This window comes from Engystomops pustulosus, chromosome 7 (genome assembly GCF_040894005.1).
Source record: "Engystomops pustulosus chromosome 7, aEngPut4.maternal, whole genome shotgun sequence".
NCBI lineage: Eukaryota > Metazoa > Chordata > Amphibia > Anura > Leptodactylidae > Engystomops > Engystomops pustulosus.
Window position 1 is genome coordinate 181,918,254 of NC_092417.1, and position 22,025 is coordinate 181,940,278.

General features: G+C 43.8%; 1 protein-coding gene across 1 annotated transcript in view; it reads right to left on the minus strand.

The window, feature by feature from the left end:
* Positions 1–299: 299 nt before the first annotated feature.
* Positions 300–22,025, minus strand: part of LOC140070302 (vomeronasal type-2 receptor 26-like) — a 60,635-nt gene continuing 38,909 nt past the window's right edge. Inside the window, exons 3-6 of the mRNA XM_072116654.1 lie at positions 19,095–19,904; positions 5,586–5,819; positions 2,535–2,658; positions 300–1,219 (exon numbers count right to left, since the gene is read on the minus strand). Coding sequence (XP_071972755.1) covers positions 300–1,219; positions 2,535–2,658; positions 5,586–5,819; positions 19,095–19,904 — 2,088 coding nt within the window. The remainder of the gene's footprint in view (positions 1,220–2,534; positions 2,659–5,585; positions 5,820–19,094; positions 19,905–22,025) is intronic.

A 22,025-nucleotide genomic window follows, 5' to 3' on the forward strand; every position in this document is an offset into this window, starting at 1 on the left:
GAAACCCACAGTCTATTAGAGTACCGTATGAGAGAATTTACCACATCCATAAAGTACAGTATGAAAGAATTTACCACATCCATAAAGTACAGTATGAGCTTCTATGATAAGAAAAGTCAGAATTCATCATAACGTGTAGTATTTTTAGATGCTAGTATGTGTTTTCTTGTATTTAGTTCAGGCTTGAACAGAATTGTATAACATTTTGGGAGGAATATACATCCCATCAGCCCAGCGTTAGAGGTCAGGATGGCAAATATCTCCACGGCCACCATGAAGTAACTTCAGTTAGACCTGGATCAATGGTGTAAAATCATGCTTTTAGGCTCTAGTATGTGTTTTCTAGTATTTAGCTCAGGCTTCCATACAAGGATATAGCATTTTGGGAGAAATAGACATCCCAGCAGTCCAGCGTTAGAGGTCAGGATGGCAAATATCTCCACGGCCACCATGTATTTCCCTCTGGTGCTGAGATAAGCCGGGATCATGGCGATCCAGACACTGCAGAACACCAGCATGCTGAAGGTGATGTACTTGGCCTCATTAAAACTGTCCGGTAATGTCCTGGCTAAGAAAGCTGTAATAAAACTAACCGCAGCCAGAACCCCCATATAACCAAGGACAGAGTAGAACCAAAGATCTGACCCTTCATTACACTGAACTACGACCTTCTCCTTATAAGAGTGTGTGTCCAGCTCCTGGAAGGGAGGAGAGAGGGTCACCCAACTCATACAGAGGACAACCTGGACCGAGGAGCAGATCAGGAGCACACAATTAGGGACTCTCACCCCAGTCCATGTTCTCCACACACTTCCAGGCCTGGTGGCTTTGAAGGCGATGTAAACCATGATGGTCTTGGCCAACAATGAAGAGATGGACACTGAGAGGAATATTCCAGTAGAGATCTGACGTAACATGCAGGTTATATCCACAGGACGACCGAGGAACAAGAAGACACAGAGGAAGCTCAGCATGATGGAGACCAGGAGAACAAAGCTCAGGTTCTTGTTATTGGCTCTCACTATGGGGGTTTCACGATTTAAAACAAATATGACACAAATGTAAATACCCAAAATGCAAAAGAAAATTAATAAACAGGAAAGGACGATGGAAATAATGTCCTCAGTATAAGATAAATATTCAATCTCCTTCAAGACACAAAATGTTCTGTTTCCGTGTGACCAGGCGTCTTCTGGACATTTCATACAATTTTCACTGTCTACAAAATGTACAGAGAGATTCTCATTACTTGTGGTTATATTTTCTTGTAATTTGCTGAAATTTCATCTACCAAAAACATATTTATTATTTTTAAAATGCTCAAATGTATAATAAATGTGAATATGATGAGTATTTGTTACCACAACATTTTTACTCCACAAGATTCTCCGTTGCTGCAGGTGGTGACCAATTATCGGAGCAAAATGTGACCGGACAACAAATGTGACAGGTGAGAAATATTATTAAGAATCCAGGCCGTGGTAGATTGTAGCTAAAGCCTGCCATGGTTATCGTGTGGAGGTTATAGTAGATTTGATGTCCCAACTTTGGCCCACCTTGTGCCCTGTAGACAATTTTACTCATGGGACTTGCTCGCTAAAGGAAACTGGCATTAACGGAATGATATATTAGTCCCGGGGCCTTTCATTTGATCCTGAATTCTTATATGTAAGTGGCTTTTAAGGGGATGGAGGTAGCCATGGCCTAATCATCAGAGGGGATGACAGACTTTGAAAGATTCTATTTAATAATTAAAGGAAACCCTATCCCATGTTTGCCTTAAGGAGTTCTAGTGGCCAAAAGTCTCTTTCAGGTCAATTGCCTTGTTATCACATCCAGGGTGGGCTCCAGGTTTCAGTAGACCCCTGGGTGACAGAGCCTCAGTGGGTGCCTTTGCAGTGAACTCATGTGGCAACACAAAAAATTCTGAAGGTAAAATAGTCTCCTGTTCCCGAGAAAATTCCCTAGTTTGTTTGGTTATTTTATATAAAGCCCCTATGGATTCAGTATATTGGCCCCCCCAGCAGCTCTGGGCCCTGGCATTTGCCCAGGTATACCCAGCAATGACGCCGGCCCTGATCACACCAGTGATTAGCCAAAGTTTACAAATAGGATTTTTATCTTGTTAAAAATAACCATAATGCTCCTGCTCATGATAGAAGAAATCTTTTTTTTTCCTTACTTCTTAGTTTCTTCTATTATACAGCAGCCATTTCTCCCGTCTCATGAATTATTAATATATAAACCTGAATATTTGCCTGTGATTGGCATTCTGACTCGCTGGAGTCCTCTATCTTTGGTTATTGGACCATCTGGTAATTTACCTTTTCTGTACTGACAATGGATTGTTCAATAATTTTACTCTGATTTGTTTTCCAATTTGGGTGTATTTGGTTATTTTTCCTATTTTTTTCCTAGTTTCCTTGGATTCTCTGGTTTGGTCATCTACCGACAAGTTCACACTCTACAATGATGCAACTTTATCCCCCAGAAGCCAAATCCAACCTGACTATAAAACATCCAATGAAATCTACCTGAAGTATTAGAGATTTCTCCTTCTGAACATGGGGCACAGTCATGACAGCACAGGTGGATACTAGAAGACGGCACTTTCCTCTGTCCAGGTAAACAGCTCGGAGAACATCGAGACCTGGGGATCTGCAGAAAAAACTAAAGATTTCAGTGTCGTAGCTCAAATTACTCATGTCTATGTTTGTTATAGGAGTATCCCAAGGTTTTACATAGTAGTCATTAGGGATGAGCAGACCTGCAATGTTCCAGTCCATGCTGAACATTGTAGGTTTGGGTCCCCAGGACTTCAGCCAGAAGTTTGGGTTAAAAATTCAGCCTCACTCCTGCCAGTAACAACTGCAACACCGATCACGGCTGTTAACACTCCCTGATAACATCATGGGAAGCGGCAATCCTAGAGAAACGGCAGTGACCTTGCTGGTAGCAGGGTAAAGGGTAACACCCATTATAGGTGCAATCATCGATTAGGGTGTTACCACTGGATGTGAGCATTTGGGTTCACCCACCCAAACACAAAACCTGAAAGGGATTGGTTGGAACTAAGCACATTCTTACTCTTAGGCAGCTTGATGAATCTCTCCCAATGTATTCATACCATTCCTTCTATTCTGGTCACCAGACCTCTAAGTAAAATTCACTCCAATACCCTCCTGTTGCTGCTCTGAAACTTTCTAGCTATTGAGTAGGATGATTCATTGTGACTAGTAGACCAAACACCCAAGAGGTCAGCACTGTTATTCCTGAACCATACTGTTAGGATACATTCAGCGGTATGCCCGCCCGGCTGTTGTGCGCTAGAGAGGTGGAGGGGAGACAGCCGCACGGCCGCACACACGGGAAAAGATAAAGCATGCCCTATCTTTTCCCTATGGAATGGCGCGGAACGGTGCACCATACCACAATCGGGCAGCCATTACCATCTATGGGGCCGCAAATTTACAGTCGCATATACATCCCTCCCAGGCGGCCGTGTGAATGTGCCCTCACAGATATCGCAAAACCAGAGATAATTGTTATCTCAAATTAAGTCCTTTCAACCACTTCTGGGTCAGAAACCTATAAGGGCCGTCACCAGAGTACAAGTCAGTATGTAACAAATTTTGTATTCTTCTGCTCCTCTGAAACTCTCTTAAAATTATACACTTAAATGGTAACTGAGTGATACTATTAGCAGTATAATTACATCTCTGCAAGCTCTGACAGTGTCCGGATATGATTGTATCCATTCCACAGGCTATTAGAACACTCTCTACTCCTAAATATCACATATAGTGAAATTTGTTTTCCCACCATAGATGCTACTACAAAACTATACACAACTTTTTAATCTAATTCTACATCACTTGACTTCCCTTTACAGAAATACCCGCCCTAAAAGAGGTGCAGCCGCATATCAGTAGGGTGGTTGCTGGACGGCTCCGATACCCACTCCTATAAAATGTGAAAAGTAAAACCCAAGCCCTCCTTTAGTGCAAACAGAATTTTTATTTGATAAATTACCTGTTATCTTTTCTGCAATATGTGTGTAACATTTCGACCTAGTGGTCTTTGTACAAACAAATGAGGCTACTCGTACTTTTACCACTGCTCCCTGTTTCTGACAAAGACCACTAGGTCGAAACGTTACACACATATTGCAAAATAGTGAATTTATCTGTTTTCAAATTAAAATTCTGTTTGTATAAAAGCAGGGTCTTGGGCTTTACTGTTTACAGAACTACACGACCATTATGAAAAACGTGAAACTTTGAATAAAAAGTGATTAAAAGGTCGTAAACTACTCAAAATGGTAGCAATGGAAACGCCAACTCATCCCGCTAAAATTGACAACTTTTTTCATGCAAAGGGTTTTAGTTTTAAAAATATCTACGAAATGTGTTATCTCCATGATAGTATTAAGCCTACGGATAAAAGTGAAGTTTCATTTGGAGTAAAAAGCAGTAAAAACTATTTATTTAATTGAACGTAAAATAAAGTAAAATAATTAAAATAGAACAACGTGTTTCGCACTTGGGCTAAGCGCTTCCTCTGGTTCATAAACAGATGATCTTGGTGCCATTAATTTTATAGTGATCGGAGTCCCGTTACCGAAAATGACCGGAAGTGAAGAACGGTCTCCCAGTTTTTTCTTAACTTACAGCGTATGTGAGTTTTTACATGACAATATATAAACAAATAACCATAAAATGCATCAAAGACATAAAAGTGTTATATACACATATTACCAAAGTATCATTAAAAAATCAAGGTATTTTATATATGTACACCTTACTGTGTAAAGACTCTTATTCCCATGTGTCTGGGTATCTGGACTACATCTACAGGTGCCTCAGGAGGTCAAACCATGGTCTCTATAGTGACTCTGAAGAGCCGCTTTTGGATGTAGGTATCGGGATGGTATTAGGACCAGAGCTACGGGAGCCTGGATGGATCATATAAGTAGTTCGAGCGAACTATCCCATAGCGCTGACTGGATTTCCTCAAGGAAGAGGATTCTTCCTCGTTTGTGACAGGTAAGCGAACTCTTATGTCATGTTATCTTCCAGCAGACTGGTATATAACACTGACTTTTTCGCTTTGTGAAAACGCGTTGTGGAAACAGACTCCTTATCATCTGCTTTCCAGGCTGTGAGGCACAAAGATCCAGCAGGGAAGACAGGAAGGGGCTGAGAATTCATCAGAATTGGCAGCCAGGCAGTATCAATTATCGGCCTGCCAGAGCCAGCACTAGATCGTGGAGATATGAGAGCGATGGCTGGGGACCAGGGGCACACAGAGGAGCATGGGTCGTGAGTTGTGGGTCGCGGGCGCACCCATGACACACATGAAGCAAACCTCATACAGCTCTGTACACAGAAAAATCTAAAACTTATGTTCTTTTATAGGTGGAAGCGAAAAGCGGAAAACTTAAACTGGAAAAAGAGGATTAGCAGAAAGGGGTTAAAATATTCATCTGAAACAAAGCAGAGCCAACAAATAGAATCGCTCATCTCTGGTCATGATGCCGTATCCTGGTCGATGACATAATATTACGAGATATATGTAAAACTCACTTCTTCTTCATTATGTTTCCATACAATTTCTTGTGCATAAATCCAAAATTCCAATCCGCCCCCTGAGCTTCGTCTGTACGACCCCACAGACTTCAGAGCAAATGTATTAGCATTGTGGTAGATTGCGTTCCTAATCATGTAGGTGGAGTCTTTGTCTCCTTTGTCGGTGAAACATTTGTGTTCTATTCTAGATTCATCTGAACACATCATTGCCTGTAAATATTTCCGCATCCCCTATAAAGACATGGAGGGTATTTCAGATCCGGCAAATTACAAAATCTTAACAGATAATAATTGAAAAACATTAAAATTGATGAATATTAACTCCTTAGCGCTCTGCGCCGTAGCTGTACTGCGCTGAGTCCCGCGAATAGCTACTGCGCAGAGACGATGCCGGTTCAGCGCTGTATAGCAGCCGAACCAGCATCGTTAGCCGCGGGATTTCAACGGTAATCTACCGTTGACATCCCCGGCTATCACCCGCAGTCGGAGTGGGCTCCGATCGCGGGTGTTTAACCCGTTAAATGCCGCGGTCAACGCGACCGCGGCATTTAACATGCCTTCTGGGGGTCTTTACCCCACGATCGGCCCCCGCACCGTTTTCGGGGGGGCCGATCGCTGTTTTGGCACTTCTGGGGTCCGATCGGGACCCCAGAGAAGCCTGGAGGGCTTACCTTTAAGATGGCGTCTGTGACGTCATCTTAAAGGCAAAGTGTCAGCCTATGCATCTGCATAGGCTGGCACTGATAATACCCTGCAATACATTAGTATTGCAGAGTATTATCAAGAACAAGCAATCAGATGATTGCTTGTTCATATTCCATGGTGGATCATGTAAAAAAAAGTTAAAAAAAATGTTTTTCAATAAAAAATTACTTTATAAATCACTAAAAATGCCCATAAGCCCAAAAACACATAAAGAGACATATAACGCTCAAAAAAGTCTAAATCATAACACAAACCCCACATATATAGTATCACCGCGTCCGTAACAATCCATAGAATAAAACTAAATAACTATTGAACCCATATGATGAACGCCGTAAAAAAAAAACGTTAAAAACCCGCCAAAAATTATGATTTTTACCTATTATATCCCACTAAAAATGCAATAAAAAGTGATCAACAAAACATATGTACTCCAGAATGATATTGTTGCAAAGAACAACATGTCCCGCAAAAAACAAGCCATCGACCAGCTCTGTAGCCAAAAACGTAACAATGTTATGCCACTTGGAAGACAGCGATGCAAAAATGATAGATTTTTCCCCACATTAGGGTTTTATTTGGCAAATTTAGTAAAACATAAGAAAAAATATTCATGTCTGGTATCCCCGTAATCGTATCGACCCATAGAATAAAGATAACAGGATTATTAGGATATACGGTGAACACGAAAAAAAAAAAAAGTAAAAAATCCAGTACAGAATTGATGCTTTTCTACTCATGACCTCAAAAAAAGTTCGAAAATTTTCAACAATAGGTGATACCAACCCCAAAATGGCAACACTGGAAAAAGCATCTCGTCCCGCAAAAAAAATGCCGTCACATGACCCAAATAACGGAAAAGCGAAAATTTTATAGCCTTCAAAAGGGGGCAACCAGAAAACTAAAATCCTGGCAGCTGCAGGGTGCTCCTTCCCTTCTGCGCCTTGCTGTGCCCCCATAACACAAGTCACAGCCACATGTGGGGGGTCTTTGTACTCAGGAGAAATTGTAGAACAAATTTTATGGTGAGTTTTCTCTTTTTATCTTTTGGAAATGTGTAAATTTTAGGGCTAAATGAACTTATAACCGACAAAATTTGACCATTCTAAATTTCACCGCCATTTTGATTCAATTACTATGAAGATCTCAAGGGGTTAACAATCTTTGTAAATGCTGTTTCTGATAGTTTGATTTCAAACAGTATTTATCCCCAAAATAGTCAATTCCGAAAATACGGAAAATCGCTATTCGATTTGTAGGCCGCGTGACGTCAAAATAAATTATCCAAATATTTCAAAAATTATGAAAATGTAAAGTAGACAAATGGGAAATGTTATTCTGCAAGTTATTTAGGTGGTAAATCTATCTGCCTGAAAACGCGGTGATTTTGAATTTCGAAAATGGCAAATTTTTCTAAAAATTCATCATTTTTTTCCTTTTTTTGTAAATAAACGCAAAACTTATCAGCCAAAATTTACCACTTAAATGAAGTACAACATGTGGGGAAAAAACAATCTCAGAATCGCTTTGATAAGTAACAGCGTTCAAAAGTTATTACCACAGGAAGAGACACTGGTCAAATTTCAAAAAAAAGTTGCGAGCCTTAACCTGCAAACAGGCTGCGTCCTTAAGGGGTTAAAGATGAATATAACAGGTGATATCAGTAAAAATATTTCTAGATTTCAGTTCCCCAGATGTGAGTAAAGTTTTACGTGACTTGAATGCAGAACCAGAGCTGCATTTACCACATAGAAGCCCTGAAGTGATTGGAACTCCTCAGGGACCCCCAGGCTTTGTTATTATTTTCCCCTGTATGCCCCCTACATGTAAATTGGGTGCTGCGCAGCTCAGACACCGGATCTATGAGGAGGTCGGAGCCTCCCGATGTATCAAGTGGCACCGGAGAGGGGCATGAAGTGGCGGCATATAACAAATCTCTCCCACTGCCTTCATGGTCAAGGGGTCGTTGGGCTTCTATATTTTTTTTACCAGTGGCAGTTGTGTCTCCCATCACCACTGGTCTCTGTATATAGTTTGTATTACACCTCTTTTTCTATTATTATTGCTCACAACCCCTTTCAATGTGACATATACTCACCGATGTATTATGCTACTATATTTCAGTGTCTGACGAAGGTCAGGGATTGACCGAAACGTTACACACAATCTTTGCACTAGTAAAATAAAATTACTGTAAGCAACTAGAATCAGTGTGACTGGATTCCATGATTCATTTCTATATGGGATTGGGACCCTATCCAGAGCACCTGAAGTAATTACACCATTGGTGTGCGGTACGACTCCTAGACAACAAGTGGAATACCCGTACGACTACCAGCACCCACCTATCATGTCATTGCCGACATTTTCATACAACCAAGAAGAGGCAGCTGGCATACTAGCCCAGACACAACTACCAACAGATTTCCTACAAATTCCGACCAACGACTTCAAATCCAGAGATCTCGAACGATCCTCAAAACAGCTACTCAACTCCCAACTGCATTGCGCTACACTCTCGGAGTACCTACGAGTTCAGAGAATTCCAAGGGGATTACGAGTCCCACTACGACCCACTTTCTTTAAAGAAAACAAAGAATATTGTTCCCGTTTTGAACAGATTCTTAACAAGTGTTCTTTGGATCTAATAACCCTAACCATTGATTTCCTACATAAAGAGATCATAAATCTAGAAGAGAAAGTCAAAAACATAGAATCACAGCTACAAACCACTCTCCCTTCCGAAGATTTTTCTGCTCTTAAAACAAGAGTCAATAACTATTTAGATACCTTCAAAAAAGAAACAGAAAACAAGAAAAGAAAGAAGTTTTTTAGAGACGCAGAAGACTACATCAACGATCGGGTCTACAGATGGCAGGACAACTTTCAAACACATTTCCAGCGAAGAAACTACAGATCCTCAGCCAACTCCTCAGCCTCAAGCATCGAGGGAGAACCTCAAGACCATACCCAACCTTCTTCTTTTTTAGGAACAACACGAGGACGCCACACAAGAGGAAGACGCGGAGGGGGCAACACAAGAGACAACATGGCAACGATGACAACTCGGTCCCAGGTAGGGAAACCCCATTAGTTGTTAACATTTCTTCTAAAATAATTAGTCCAGCTGAAATATCATTACTACAAAAAGGTCTGTCATTCTGTCCCTCATATACGTTTAATACTTTTGACTTAGAGATGGATATACAGAGATTTTACAGGAACATACGCCTGAAAACACACTTTGAAAATTCCAGTCCTCAGGACAGAGTACCTAGATCACCCATAAGCCTACCATCACTAGGATTAAAAAACAAAAGTCAATATATGCCACCAAGAGAATCACATAGTGTCGAAACCTTCATAAACCTAGTTGACAGAGAGATCACACAACTCAGACATAACATTGATTCAGGCCTACTACATGCACCAAACAATATGACCAGTACAGACAGACTAGCCCTATCGAATCTTCTCACATCAAAAGACATAATCATAAAACCCGCCGACAAAGGCGGAGCTATAGTAATCCAAAACAAAACAGATTACATCCAAGAGATTGTTTCACAACTCAATGACACCAATATCTACGAAAAATTAACAAGAAATCCCACTACCAGGATTACCCAGAGAATAAAAAACACCTTGGACAAATATCTCTCGCTAGGCACTATAGACCTCCAAACCCAAACCTTCTTGACTAAAAAAACACCTATTACCCCGGTGATCTACACCCTGCCGAAAATCCATAAAAATCTTAATAAACCACCAGGACGACCCATAGTGGCGTCCACTGATTCCATACTATCACCACTATCCATTTTTCTTGAAAAGATCCTCACCCCACTAGTACACTCAACCAAATCTTTTCTTCTTGATACGAACACTTTTCTAGATCTCATTAGGAATATCAATAAAACCAACCCCACAGACCTTTTAGTCACCCTTGATGTAAACAGCCTTTACACTTCCATAGCCCATGACAAAGGCATTAGAGCAGTCCATGAACTACTCAAACAAACCTCATACCCAACTGACATCATCAACCTATGCCTGGAACTACTAGAAATCGTTCTCACTGAGAACCACTTCATGTTTCAAGACTCCTTCTATATTCAACGCCAGGGCACAGCTATGGGGTCCAATGTTGCACCCCCATATGCAAACACGTACATGTCATTTTTTGAAGAAACATACATATACTCTAACCAACTTTTTGCAACCCACTGCCGCATTTGGAAACGCTATATTGATGACGTGTTTTGCATATGGGGAGGCTCATTGGATTCCCTACAAGAATTTCTAAGTGACCTTAATTCTATATGGCCAGAATTACAATTTACCTTACATAGTGACGAACACCAAATTAATTTCCTCGATACCTTGATCATTAAGGAACCTGATGGGTCATTGTGGTCAGACCTCTACACTAAGCCCACAGACCGCAATAATCTCCTCCATTTTACTAGCTGTCACCCCACAGCCACAAAGAATTCACTTCCCATTTCCCAATACAAGAGACTAGAAAGAATAGTCAGTAAACCCGAGGTCCTTACCACCAGGCTGGAGAAAATGCAACAGAAATTCTCCCAAAGAGGTTATCCCTCCAATACACTATCAAAATACAAAAGAAAATCCCCCAGACCAAATAAGACCTCCACCAAACGGATACCATTTGTGCATACATATCATCCGTTCTCATTTAAAATCCACAAGATAATACGCAAACACTGGCCAATCTTACTAAAAGGACATCCCAACATTCAGGAATTCAAAGAACCTTTTTTACCATGCTTTAAACGCCCTGACAACCTAGACAGGCTAGTCAAAGCAGATATAGGTTCAGACACCAGATTACCAAAGCAACTTTTCCTGAGAACTCAGAAAAAGGGCACATTCCCATGCCTCAGATGCGCCCAATGCAATAACATACAAAAGGGCGACTCATTCTCGCATCCACAAACCGGCAAACGCTATCCAATACGAGATTTCTTTACATGCAACTCCGATTTTGTAATTTACCTAATCAAATGTCCCTGCGGATTAGCATACGTAGGTGAAACAACTCTACCCATTAAAGAAAGAATTTCTAAACATAAATCCACTGTTAGACTCAAGAACACCCTTTTACCGGTACCAGGTCACTTTCTGGAGGCCAACCATTCAATTAATCAGCTCAAATTTCAAATAATTGAACAAGTAGGGACCCCGAGACGCAACGGGGACCGAGTGACAATTCTCAAGAAACGTGAATCTTTCTGGATTCACACCCTAGAGACATTATCACCCAAAGGACTCAATAGGGACTATAACATACAAAGTTTCTGCTAACCTCGATTAACATGCCACTATTCTAATTTCTTTTCAGAGACGTTGAAAAAAAGTTTTTCTAGACTGTTACCAGCGACATGGTATTGTATAATTTGCATCATTTATGCAATATGTATAATTGTTATATTCCTGTTTATTTTTCATTTATTTTTTTCACTGTATTCGTATTTTGATAACTAAATTACATATTTTAGTACTCATGTACAATTTCTACTACACTAATGCATAATTGCCAAACTCCTATACAATATTACCTATACCAATGCACGATTGGCAAAATCTTATTTTTGTTTTTATTTGAACAATATTGCTCCACATTGCTGGTTATGCTCACCATAACCTTACACATGCCATTCCTTAATTTTCTTCTATTTTCTATTTTGTGCCCCTACCAGCAATTTTTCATAAGCTGATCTCCCACATCTCCCATATATACCCTCTTCACGTTATCCACAGCGCATGCTCCAAGTTTTTCATGCGTTCCACCACGATCTCCAGGTGGAACGCATACGATGACGCACTTCCGGTCTAGACCGGAAGTTCCCGCGCAATGACGCGCCATCACATATTACATTTAAAAATCCACCTGATACACACCAATTCGAGCGCTTCCTCCATACAGAGCGGTTCGCCCGCCAATTCCTCCAGCGCCAGCAGTCTGCACAGCAGCTACATATATTCCTCCCACTATGAAATGGTGAGTCTCATATTCTCTCATATATTCTTTTTTTCACAGGACTGTTGTACCATTAGCCAGCTTTCACCTTTGGACTCTTTTACTCATTCATAGTCATCAGTGAAACGTTCCTAGCGATATTCTGGCACAACGGCTACCCTACCTCTGATGCATATATTTTGCATTACCATGCATATAATTTGTATCACCATGCTTTTATTTTATTTTGCATTTCCCTACCTGTTTTTCAGGACCTTGCATTTGCATGTTACCATACAAAAAACTTTTTGTATTTCTGTACATATGTATATAGTTTGTATTACACCTCTTTTTCTATTATTATTGCTCACAACCCCTTTCAATGTGACATATACTCACCGATGTATTATGCTACTATATTTCAGTGTCTGACAAAGGTCAGGGATTGACCGAAACGTTACACACAATCTTTGCACTAGTAAAATAAAATTACTGTAAGCAACTAGAATCAGTGTGACTGGATTCCATGATTCATGTATATAAAGAGAGCCCCAGCAGTGCATGACACAGGCCAAAACCAGGGCTGACGGGGACAATGGCCAATACTGTTAGGGAATCAGTAACTTAGGCTAAGTGGGTTTAGGTTTAGTTGGTTTTCCCACCCATATAATGTCAGGGTTCTGCTGGTTAATTGTGGCTTGCTGATTAAGAAAATGGGGGCACTTCAAGATTTTGACCCCCTTTTGTTAAGATTGGGTAACACAAAAGACAGGGGATAGTGTGCCCTGAGCTTGCCCCAACCTCTGTCCCTTCCTATAGCCCCCCCACGCTAAACTGTGGGGCGACTACTTGAAGACTCGAAATACACTGGATAAGTGTGGGAAGGGAAACACAAACAGACTGACAAACATAAAACACAAAAGACCTGATAGGAGCTGGAAGCTTCTGGGAATTAACCCCTCATGGTGCAAAACAACCAGGCACCAAGCAGAGGTACCACAAGTCCCAGCAGTTCCGAACACAACTCCTAGACAGCGAGAGATCTTAGCAGCCGCTGCCCGGGACGAGAGGTGGAGTTTGCGCAGATACGCGCCGGGGTTCGGAGAACGCTGCTGGCACCTCCAGAAGAACCAGAAGTCCCAGCATTTTCCCTAGCGAACCTGACAGTACCCCCCCCCTGACGGGGGGCCTTCGGACCCCTAGATCTTAAAGATGGCTTCTGAGGGTTGGCCTGATGGAATAACCTGAGTAACCGTGGAGCATGAACATCTCTAGCCGGAACCCAAGACCTATCCTCAGGACCAAAACCTTTCCAATGGACCAGGTACTGCAGGGAGTTACCTACCCATCTGGAATTCATAACTTTTTCCACCTCGAATTCCAGATTCCCCTCCACAATAGATGGAGGAGGGTCAGAAAGAGGCAAAACAGGCTCAACATACCGCTTCAGAAGACTTTTATGGAAGGTGTTATGAACCCGCCACCCTGCTGAAAGTGTAATCTTGAAGGAAACCGGGTTAACAATATGAGTAACAACAAACGGACCCACAAACCTGGGCGCAAACTTCAAAGAGGGGACCTTCAATTTAAGGTTTTTCGTGGATAACCACACTTTATCCCCCACCACAAACGTATCGGAGTTAGTGCGCCTTCTTTCAGTTTGTTGGACCATAGAATTTTGTGCCCTCTGAATATTCTCTCGAACTTGTGACCAGAGCGAGTGCAACTTGGATGTAATAGCTTCCGCTCAAGGAATATTAGAGACAGGCACAGATGAAAAAGAGAAACGAGGATGAAAACCATAATTGCAGAAAAACGGAGATACCTGTGTGGACGAACTACAGTGGTTATTAATAGCAAATTCTGCCAATGGAAGGAATTTCACCCACTGGTCCTGACTGTCCGAGACAAAGAGTCGCAGATATTGAATCATCTCCTGATTCATTCTCTCGGACTGACCATTAGACTCAGGGTGAAACGCCGACGAGAACAACAAATTAACTTCCAGTCTAGAACAAAATGCTTGCCAAAATTTGGAAACAAATTGTACGCCCCTATCTGACACAATATCATCTGGTATACCATGGAGGCGTACAATATTCTGTATAAACAATTCAGCTAATTCTTCAGCTGAAGGTAACTTTTTTAATGGAACAAAGTGTCCCATCTTAGAGAAACGGTCCACTACCACCCAAACCACTGAACAGCCTTGAGATGCTGGCAGATCAGTGACAAAGTCCATAGACACTTTAGACCACGGCCTGGTGGGAACTGGAAGCGGAAGAAGAGGCCCCTCAGGACGTCTCCTGGGAGTCTTTCCTTGCGCAGACCTGACAGTCTTGGACAAATGCGTGCACATCATTAGTCATGTGAGGCCACCAGTAACTTCTCTTTAAGAGATCCAAGGTACTCTGCATTCCCGGATGACCTGCCAATACCGAGCAATGCGTCTCCTCCAACACTCTCAAACAACAAGAAAGAGGAACAAATAATTTGCCTTCCGGAAGGTCTTTAGGTGCAGATCTTTGTCCTGCTAAAATTTGAGTGGAGAGGTGGGAGGAGACAGCTGCCAGCACAACCCCTGGAGACAAAATATTACTGTCCGTAGCCTCTGGAAGCTCAGGAGTCCCGAAGCTACGGGACAAGGCATCAGCCTTCACATTTTTTGACCCAGGTCGGTAGGTGACCACAAAATTAAAGCGAGAGAAAAACAAGGCCCACCTAGCCTGACGTGAGTTCAAGCGCTTAGCAGTATCCAAATATACTAAGTTCTTATGATCCGTGAGCACAGTTATCGGATGAAGAGCTCCCTCCAAAAAGTGCCGCCAGACTTCAAATGCCCACTTAATGGCAAGGAGCTCTCGATTACCAATATCATAATTCCTCTCACAAGAAGAAAACTTTCTAGAGAAATATGCACAGGGCCTAAGTCTGGTGAGAGCGGAGGACCCCTGAGACAACACTGCACCTACTCCTACCTCGGAGGCATCAACCTCCACAACAAACGGTAGAGAGAGGTCAGGTTGAACCAAAACTGGGGCTGACGAGAATGCCGCTTTTAAAGTTTCAAACGCTGAGCAAGCGGCAGGGGACCAATTGTTCGGATCAGCACCCTTACGGGTTAGATCCGTGAGGGGTTTGGCGATCACGGAAAAGTTCTTTATAAAGTTCCGATAATAGTTAGCGAAACCTAAAAATCGTTGTAGGGCCTTAAGATTGGTAGGCCGAACCCAGTCCGTGAGCGCCTGAACCTTACTCGGATCCATCTGTACATCAGAGGGAGTCACAACATAATCTAAGAAGGAAACCTTCTGGACGCAAAAAACACACTTTTCCAGCTTAGCGAAGAGGTGGTTTTTGCGCAACCTGGTAAGTACTTGGCGGAGATGTTGCTGGTGAGAAACCATATCAGGAGAGAAAATCAAGATATCATCTAGATACACCACCATAAACACACCGATGTAATCATGAAAGATGGAGTTCATAAACCCTTGAAAAACGCTGGGGCATTACTCAAACCAAAGTGCATAACCAGGTATTCAAAGTGTCCCAAAGGTGTATTAAATGCGGTTTTCCACTGATCCCCTTCTCGAATCCGAATCAGGTTATAAGCCCCTCTGAGATCTAATTTAGAGAAAACTTGGGCCCCAGAAACCTGATTTAAGAGATCCGGGATCAAGGGGAGAGGACCTGAGTTTTTTACCGTTATCTTATTTAATTCTCGATAATCAATACACGGCCGTAAACCACCATCTTTTTTCTCAACAAAAAAGGCCGGCCCCAGTGGGCGACTCAGAGGGACGGATATGTCCGATTGCCAAACTCTCATCAATATAACTCTTCAGTGCCTCCCGTTCTGGTACTGACAGGTTATATATACGACCCTTTGGCAATCTAGCATCAGGAAGAAGGTCAATTTTACAATCAAACTCCCTGTGAGGAGGAAGGACTTGGGACAAGGGTTTTGAAAACACATCTGAGTAATCAGAGAGAAAACCTGGAAGACTCTGATCTTCCGCCACTACTGTACATAATGAAACTCTGGTTAGGTGATCCTTACAGTGAGGACCCCAGTGAACCAGCTCCAGAGTTTCCCAATTAATTACCGGATTATGGATCCGGAGCCAGGGTAGTCCAAGAATGACATTTTCAGACAAGTTTTCCATAACTAGGAAAGAACACCATTCTTCATGCATAGCTTCAACCATAAGCTTTATCTGCGGGGTTCGGAATTTAATCAACCCTGCCTGTAGAGGGGTCAAATCCGCACCCGACATCTGGATAGGAGTGGACAATGGAATCAATGACATGCAAAACTGAGAGACAAAATTATAATCGATTAAATTAGTTGCAGCACCTGAATCCAAAAAGGCGCGACCAGTGCAGGAAACAGACTGAAACTTAACCGTACAAGGTAAATACATTCTAGACACAATTGGGCGTACCTGAGCTCCTAAGCAGTCCCCCCGACTACTGCTTAGGAGCGGAAGTTTTCCTGCTGCTGCCTCTTGGAACAGGTGTTGACCTGATGATCAGGACTTCCACAGTAGAAACAAAGATGACGTCTCAGTCGTTGTTGTTTCCGCTGTGCAGGAGAGATGCTATCCAGCTCCATGGATTCCAATTCTGGACTACCTGGAGACAGACTGGCCGCTGGCTGACAGTCAGAGAACACCCGAGGTGATCGCCTGGATCTTAGGCGACGATCAACTCGGATGACCAGAGTCATAGCATCATCTAATGTCTGAGGCTCGGCATAAGCTAAGACTAAGTCCTGTACTCGGTCTGACAGTCCGGACATAAATTGGTCTTTTAGGGCGCAGTCATTCCATTGCGAGTCAGTCACATACTGTCTGCACTGGGCACAATAATCTTCTGCTGTCCGTTTTCCCTGACACAGAGATCTAAGGTGGGAAACTGCCAGTGCTCGGCGGTCAGGTTCGTCATAAATCTGGCCTAAAGCAGAAAAAAAAGCGTCAAGAGAATAACGGGATGGAGAGTCAGGTGGGAGAGAAAAGGCCCAATTTTGCGGATCCCCACGCAACAGGGAAATTACCACGCCCACCCCTTGGAATCTCTGTGCCCGATGAACGAGGACGTAAAGAAAAATAAAGTTTACAGCCCTCCCGAAATGAAAAAAATTTCTTACGGTCACAAAAACAAGTCAGGGAGAGGAACCTTAGGTTCAGGCGTGGGTGGCAGTGGATCCTGCAGTGATGTCTGCCGTGGAACCTGCATAGATTCCTGAATTTGGAGACGGGAAGCTAGATCCTGAACAAGCTGAGTTAGGGTCTGGACCTGAGCGACCACACCTCCATGGGAGGAGAGAATGTAGCAGGACGGATACAGGATGCAGACCTATGTGTGGCCAGTGTTTCTGTTAAGATTGGGTAACACAAAAGACAGGGGATAGTGTGCCCTGAGCTTGCCCCAACCTCTGTCCCTTCCTATAGCCCCCCCCACGCTAAACCGTGGGGCGACTACTTGAAGACTCGAAATACACTGGATAAGTGTGGGAAGGGAAACACAAACAGACTGACAAACATAAAACACAAAAGAATGGTAAACTAGCCGGAGTCACAACGGGAGGGTACGTCAATAGCAAAATCAGTAGGCAAAGAGTCACTGTCAAAAACTAGCCGAGGTAACAACAAAACAGATACAGATACAGAGCAAGTCAAACCTAATGCTGAGAGCGAGTGGAGAAAGGGATTTCAAACACTGGCACAGGTGACTAGTGAAGCTGCAATTTATGCAGCCAGAACCCCACCTCCAGAACCTGATAGGAGCTGGAAGCTTCTGGGAATTAACCCCTCATGGTGCAAAACAACCAGGCCCCAAGCAGAGGTACCACAAGTCCCAGCAGTTCCGAACACAACTCCTAGACAGCGCGAGATCTTAGCAGCCGCTGCCCGGGACGAGAGGTGGAGTTTGCGCGGATACGCGCCGGGGTTCGGAGAACGCTGCTGGCACCTCCAGAAGAACCAGAAGTCCCAGCATTTTCCCTAGCGAACCTGACACCTTTTCTTTAAAAGCAGTTACATACCATAAAGCAGCAGCCTGATATTACTCGGGGTGGGAAAGCCCTTGTTTCTGGAAGTTTACCAGTACTACAATACCAGCCTGCAGCCACCCATGTGATGTTAATTGATAAATATTTTTTTAAAAAGGTCCCAAAAACATCCTTATAAGAAGTCTGTAGTCCACCACATACATGTATCTGGTTAAGTTCTGCGAGTGTGAATTACATTCTAGAATCCACCATTCATGCATGGCTGTGAAACACTAAAAAAACTCATCTCCACCTGGGTCCAGCATTACTCTCTATTGGTCATGCTCAGGGGGTCTCTAGGAAAGCATCAACACTAAAAACTTGTGTATAACCTTTGAATAAATAAAGTTATTATACAAATCTGTTTTAGTTTGGTTGTTATTAATTTTTAGTGACAAAGCTTGATGACCAACCACAATTTTTCATAACGGCCATATGTCACTTTATCCGGTGATAATTTTAACTAATTCCGGGTAGTGGCCAGTGCCAATCAGCAGTGCACTGGCCCTTTATATTTATGAGCGCTGGCGTGCCCTAAGGGACGTGGATGCGCGCGCTGAGAAGCCAGGACGGGGCAAGGGTGTGGAGAGTTATTTTGCGGAGAGTGGGTGCCGCAGAGAGGGGCACGGGTGCACCTGCGACCAAGGATGTGGGTCGCAGGAGCACCTGAGACATTGCTAAGGGGTTAATAACGATACATATGTGGATACGTAGAAGAAAACCTGAATGTATAGCATTGTTTCTCTATCCTCCATGTATTCACCTTGTGTGTAGGATGATGCATCTGATGGTCTGTTTGGTGGCCATGAGAGATGGACATATCATGTAAGGCAGTAGCCAGGGACTGGACAGCCTGATACATCTGGAAAGTGTTTTCATGAGATTGTATTACAAGAATTTCATCGATCTGTTCTGTTCCATCACAGTTATAAAATGATATTCCATACAGTTCGGCAAACAGTTTATCTTTAATCTTCTTTCCAGATGAACAATGATGTATTATAATCCAGAGATCTTCAAGGATCATGTCCTTAGGACTCCTCGAGGGATGGAAACTTCTGAAGTAACTTTCCATGTTTGGCATTTTTCCCGGTTTGGGTTCGAATAAAAAACTAAGGTTGAATATCTGAGGTCGACCCTTTATATTTATTATATGACTAGAGAAGGTGGGATTCAGGATGAGGGTCCGGTCATGCATCACATGTTCCAATTTAATAAATAAATATTGCATTACTAAAGAAAAGGTCCCACAGGTTATAATGATCCGGGCAGAGGACTTCTTTATCATCTCAATATTTCTTTCAATATCAAAACTTAGCAGGTTTCTCCGAAGTTGACATTTTAGGACAAAGGCCACACAGATCCCATAACTGGTGAGAAGATCCGTCAGTAATTTGGTTTCTTTTTCACTAGCGTCATCATCAGAGGCTATGACTCCAACCCAGGTCCATCCAAAGTAACTCAAAAAATTAGCTATGATGGAATAAGTTGTGTAGTCATTGGGGACAGTCCGGAAAACAGAAGAGAAGAGACTTCTATCACTGAGCAATATGTCTGTAGCTCCGTAACTAATCTGTATGATTGAGAAAAAAAATCTCCATTATCAGTATCTACAAAAAAATAGTATTGTTCATCTTCAACGTATAAGCAGTGTCATGGGCGTCATGGGTGCTCCCGCGACCCATGTCTCGTTTTTCGGGTTCACCCGTGCCCTTCTCTGTGCCAAGGTGCCCCTTGGCTGTTACTTACATGTTCCTGCTCTTGACTCCGGTCCGTCGGCCATGCGCGAGCGTCCCTGTCTCCTAGGGCGCGCATACCCCGGCTTCAGAAGATTTAAAGGACCAGTGCACCTTTAATTGGCACTTGCCATTTTCCAGAATGCCTTATAAACCAGCCTCTCCCTGCACAGCCTGTCGGATCTTTGTGCCTCACAACCTTAGAAAAAGCCTGTTGGATGCCTCGTGCTATTATTCTGTATTCCTGTTGTGACCTTGCTTCTTCTACTGACTGATCCGGTTCCGCCTGCCTTGATCTATTGCTCAGGGCCGGATTATAGGCGGGGCTCCCGGGGCTCTAGCCCCGGGGCCCCCACCATCTTGCCCCCCCTAGGGGCCCCCACCAGATCGCACCTCCCGTGCCCCCCCTCATGAGCCGAACGCCGCCCTCCGCCTCCGGGCATTGGTGAGCGCCTCCCTGGCGATCCAGCCCCTGCATAAACTGGCCACCCACTCATCCTGCTGCATGGGGAGCCGCCCCCCGCCACTCCCCCCCTCCGGCACAGGTGACAAGCAACCCCGCTCGCTCAATCCCGGCTAAACACCGCCCCCGGCTCCCCGCCCCCTGGTCCGCTCACTCGCTCTCCGCTCCGCTCAATCCCGGCTAAACACCGCCCCCGGCTCCCCGCCCGGCTCGCTCTCCTCTCGCTCAACAACCCCCGCTCCTCTCGCTCACCACCCCCCGCTCCCCGCTCGCTCACCACCCCCCGCTCCCCGCTCCGCTCGCTCACCACCCCCCGCTCCGCTCGCTCACCACCCCCCGCTCAGCTCGCTCACCACCCCTTGCTCCCCGCTCAGCTCGCTCACCACCCCCCGCTCCGCTCGTTCACCCCCCCCCGCCCCCCCCCCCCGTCCCCGTCCCCCGCACGAAACATGCACCCGCCAACCCCGACCCCCCCTTCCTTCCCGGCCGAATAAGCAACAACCGACCGACTTCCCCCCCCCTGGCGAACGAGCACTGGCAAGACCCCCCGCCCGAACAAACAGGCACCCGGTCAACCCTAACAGGTAAGTATATACATATGTGTTTTTCTGTGTGTGTATATGTGTATATATATGTATATACTGTGTATTTATGCATCTACTGTGTATATATATGTATATACTGTGTATTTATGCATCTACTGTGTATATATATGTATATACTGTGTATTTATGCATCTACTGTGTATATATATGTATATACTGTGTATTTATGCATCTACTGTGTATATATATGTATATACTGTGTATTTATGCATCTACTGTGTATATACACACATATATGTGTGTACATTTATATATATGTGAATGATGTGGTTTTTGTATATACTGTGTATTTGGAATGTATGTATATACTCTATATATATATATACATATATATATGCTTTGTGCTGTCGCCGCTGTATGTAGCGGTGTTACTGGGGGCGAGGCGGCTGTATGTAGCTGTGTTACTAGGGATGAGGCGGCTGTATGTAGCTGTGTTACTGGGGGCGAGGCGGCTGTATGTAGCTGTGTTACTAGGGATGAGGCGGCTGTATGTAGCTGTGTTACTGGGGGCGAGGCGGCTGTATGTAGCTGTGTTACTAGGGATGAGGCGGCTGTATGTAGCTGTGTTACTGGGGGCGAGGCGGCTGTATGTAGCTGTGTTACTAGGGATGAGGCGGCTGTATGTAGCTGTGTTACTGGGGACGAGGCGGCTGTATGTAGCGGTGTTACTAGGGACGAGGCGGCTGTATGTAGCGGTGTTACTGGGGACGAGGCGGCTGTATGTAGCGGTGTTACTGGGGATGAGGCGGCTGTATGTAGCTGTGTTACTGGGGGTGAGGCGGATGTATGTAGCTGTGTTACTGGGGGCGAGACAGCTGTATGTAGCTGTGTTACTGGGGATGAGGCGGCTGTATGTAGCTTAATTACTTGGGGGCGAGGCGGCTGTATGT